The sequence below is a fragment of the Ursus maritimus genome (genome assembly GCF_017311325.1).
Source record: "Ursus maritimus isolate PB19 chromosome X unlocalized genomic scaffold, ASM1731132v1 scaffold_X1, whole genome shotgun sequence".
NCBI classification, from domain to species: domain Eukaryota; kingdom Metazoa; phylum Chordata; class Mammalia; order Carnivora; family Ursidae; genus Ursus; species Ursus maritimus.
In genome coordinates, this window is record NW_024423319.1 from 3,753,393 (window position 1) to 3,756,184 (window position 2,792).

Sequence of the window (2,792 nt, forward strand, 5' to 3'; positions counted from 1 at the left end):
AGCATGCGAGTCAGGGCCAAGGGCAAGGTAGTTCTAGGGTCCCTGTTTCTGACCTAGGACAGGAGGCAGGAGGAGCAGGACATGAGTACCTGAACCCTTGGCTGGTGGCCAGCTACACAGAAGTGTCCCTCCTTGGCTCCTAAAGCTGTCATGGGGCGCAGAAGGCAGTGAGAGCCTAGTGTCCAGTGCTAGGCTTGAGCAAAACGTGAGGGCAACAAATTTACCCAAATAAGGGCACAAAGATATATGACCGAAGAAGGGTGAATGGGTGTGTGCCAAACACCATGTTCCCTCCCCTTGAAACTAGCTGTCTCCTTTACCAGCTGGACCCCTAAAGGGTCTTAGTAGTGGTCAGTTGCCCAAGGGTCTCCCCATAGCCTCTGGGCCAGCCCCAAGTATGCAGACCAGGAAGCCCCAGCTTCCTCTAGGACACCCTCTCTGTACCCACTCTTTCTTCCCCGATGGTGCCACTCTGGACTGTCTGCAAGTGGTGGTGTCCTGGGTATGTCTTATCTTGCCAACTGCGTTGTATGGGCAGGCCCATGTGGTGTCCTTCACTTCCCATCTTTTGCTCTCTGTTTGTCTGCCTGACAGGAGTTTCTGAGGAAAAGCCTGCTTCCTTCTTACCAAGGAAGAGGCTCACAGGGCACTTGGGCCCTGAAGAAGAAGACCACTGAACAGCTAGCTGAAGGCAGGGGGTGCCAGAGCCAACCAATGCACCTTCCTGAGAAGCCAGGCAGTGCTCCCAGGGTGAGGGCAGTGCCAAGAGGCAAGAGCAGAGAAAAGGGGCAGCCTACAAAGAGAGAGAGGTGGAGCCCCGCCAGGCCCCTCAGAGGCTCCTGGGCTGCAGGCCATCCTCCTGCTCAGGAGGGTCGGAACTAAGTAGGGCCCCACGCCCTTCATCTAGGAAACCTGCTGCCCTGACCTCTCCTTCCCTCTGCTCCCACCTCTCTGTGACTCCAGCCCTGGCACTAGCATTTGTCCACTTGGTCTTGGCCTTCCCCTTCTGTGGTGCCAGGCAGGCAGCAGCAACAGCCAGATCACAGGACTGTGGCAGCTGGAGGTAGGAGCTGACAGCCCCAGGAGACACTGACGCACAGGGGACAGGCAGCCTGGGCTGGGGCTGCCAGGGCATCGTAGGGGACCAGGTCTGGGGAGGGCAAGGGAGCACCAGTGCCAAGTGTGCAAGGTGGGGGGTGCAGTGCAGGTGGGGGAGAATGGTCTCCCCCTCCCAGAATCGCACGGAGGTGTCAAGTCAGGGGCATGTTTCCCCGGTTTTGGTGCCTGGAGACAAGGGGACTAAGGGGAAGCGCGCCCGTGCGTGGAGCTGAGTAAAGGCCGGAGCCAGGATACCGAAGAACGAGGCCCTGGGGAGGCGCGGAGTCTGTGGGGAGGGCCTCCTGTGCGGGAGCAGGACAGCAGACCAGATAGGACCTTGGGGCAAGGGAAGAGACCAGCCTGGCCCGGCCCTGCCGGGCTCGGCCCGGGGAAGGCTGCCTCAGCTCACATGCAGGCTGAAAGGAGCAACAGCTGGGCTCCACGCCGCCGCCCCCGCCGCGCGCTCCTGCCTATGCAACAAGTGTCACGTCTGCATCTTGGCACATCATCCCGAGTGGCCCGCGCCCCGGGACCGGCGCGCGGCCCCTAACCTCCAGGGGCTGGAAAACCTTCCACTCCAGGCTCAGGTCAAGCTCTCTCCACTGATCCACGGGGAGCGGGACATGCTCCCCCCACATACATCCCCTCCACCACGTGGGGGTGCAGGGCGCGGGACCCTGGGCGCACGCCCGCGGCCCGGAGCTCCTCGGACTTCGAGCGGCCGCCGGGAGGGGCAAGGCGCCGGGCGGGTGATGCCCGAGACCGAGCTGAGCCCCCTCCCGGAGGAAGCGGTCGCCCTGGCCAGGCCGGTCCCTGGCCCAAGGCGCCCTGTCAGTCGGTGGCCCCGCGCGGCCGGCGCGTGGCTACTCCTGCTCGGCTCGCGCCCGGTCCCGGGAGGCGGCGAGCGCGCCAGCTGGGGGCGGAGGGAAGGGAGCGCGTCGGCTGCAGTCCAGGAGGGCGGCGAGGGGCACGCGGGCGAGCGGCGGGGCACGCACTCACCTCCACACACCGCCGTCAGGGAGAGCCAGAGCAGCAGGAGCGCCTGCACGCAGCGCCGCAGATCCATGCCGCTCCTCTGCCGCGCCGCTGCAGCCCGGGCCAGGGGGCGGGGAGGGCGTGCAGGCTGGGCCCCGAGGCGGGGAAAGGCGCGCGCCGCGGACCGTGCGTGCGTGCGGGCGCGGAGCTCTCGTGGCTCCCTGGCTGCGCCGCGGGCTGGCCGCCCGCCTGCAGTGCTCACTCGCAGCCTCCCGCTCTGCAGCCTCCCTCTCCCGCCGCGGGGCAGCGCCGCCAAGCTGGCCTCAGCGGGCGGCTCCGGGGACGGCGGCGAGCTCTTTCCAGGAGTCCGGCTGCTCTGCCGCGGCTCCAACTGCCCGTGGCCCAGACTGCCAGCGAGAATGCTCCCCGCTCAGTCCAGGGGCTGCATTTTGTAGCTTGTGGCTTGGCCGCGAGCCCACTTGGTCATGTGGTCATCGGGAGGGCTGGAGGGGGGGCCAGGAAGAGGGAGAGGGAGCGAGCCTCCCGCACCGCCCCCCTCCCAGCACGCATTCTGCAGCCCCAGCCAGGGCGCGAGAGGGAACCTCGAGGTGGCCCCACAACAAAGGCGGCACGGCCGCTCAGACAACCCACAACCGCTCCCAGGACAATGCCCGCCTGGCCGGGGGCCAGAAGGTTTTGGAGACCTGAAGGATTTCAAA

At 66.0% G+C, this 2,792-nt stretch overlaps 1 protein-coding gene across 1 annotated transcript in view; it reads right to left on the reverse strand.

The window, feature by feature from the left end:
* APLN (apelin) overlaps positions 1–2,410 on the reverse strand; it is a 10,790-nt gene extending 8,380 nt beyond the window's left edge. Inside the window, exon 1 of the mRNA XM_040640455.1 lies at positions 2,098–2,410. Coding sequence (XP_040496389.1) covers positions 2,098–2,164 — 67 coding nt within the window. The 5' untranslated portion in view covers positions 2,165–2,410. The remainder of the gene's footprint in view (positions 1–2,097) is intronic.
* Positions 2,411–2,792: the final 382 nt, after the last annotated feature.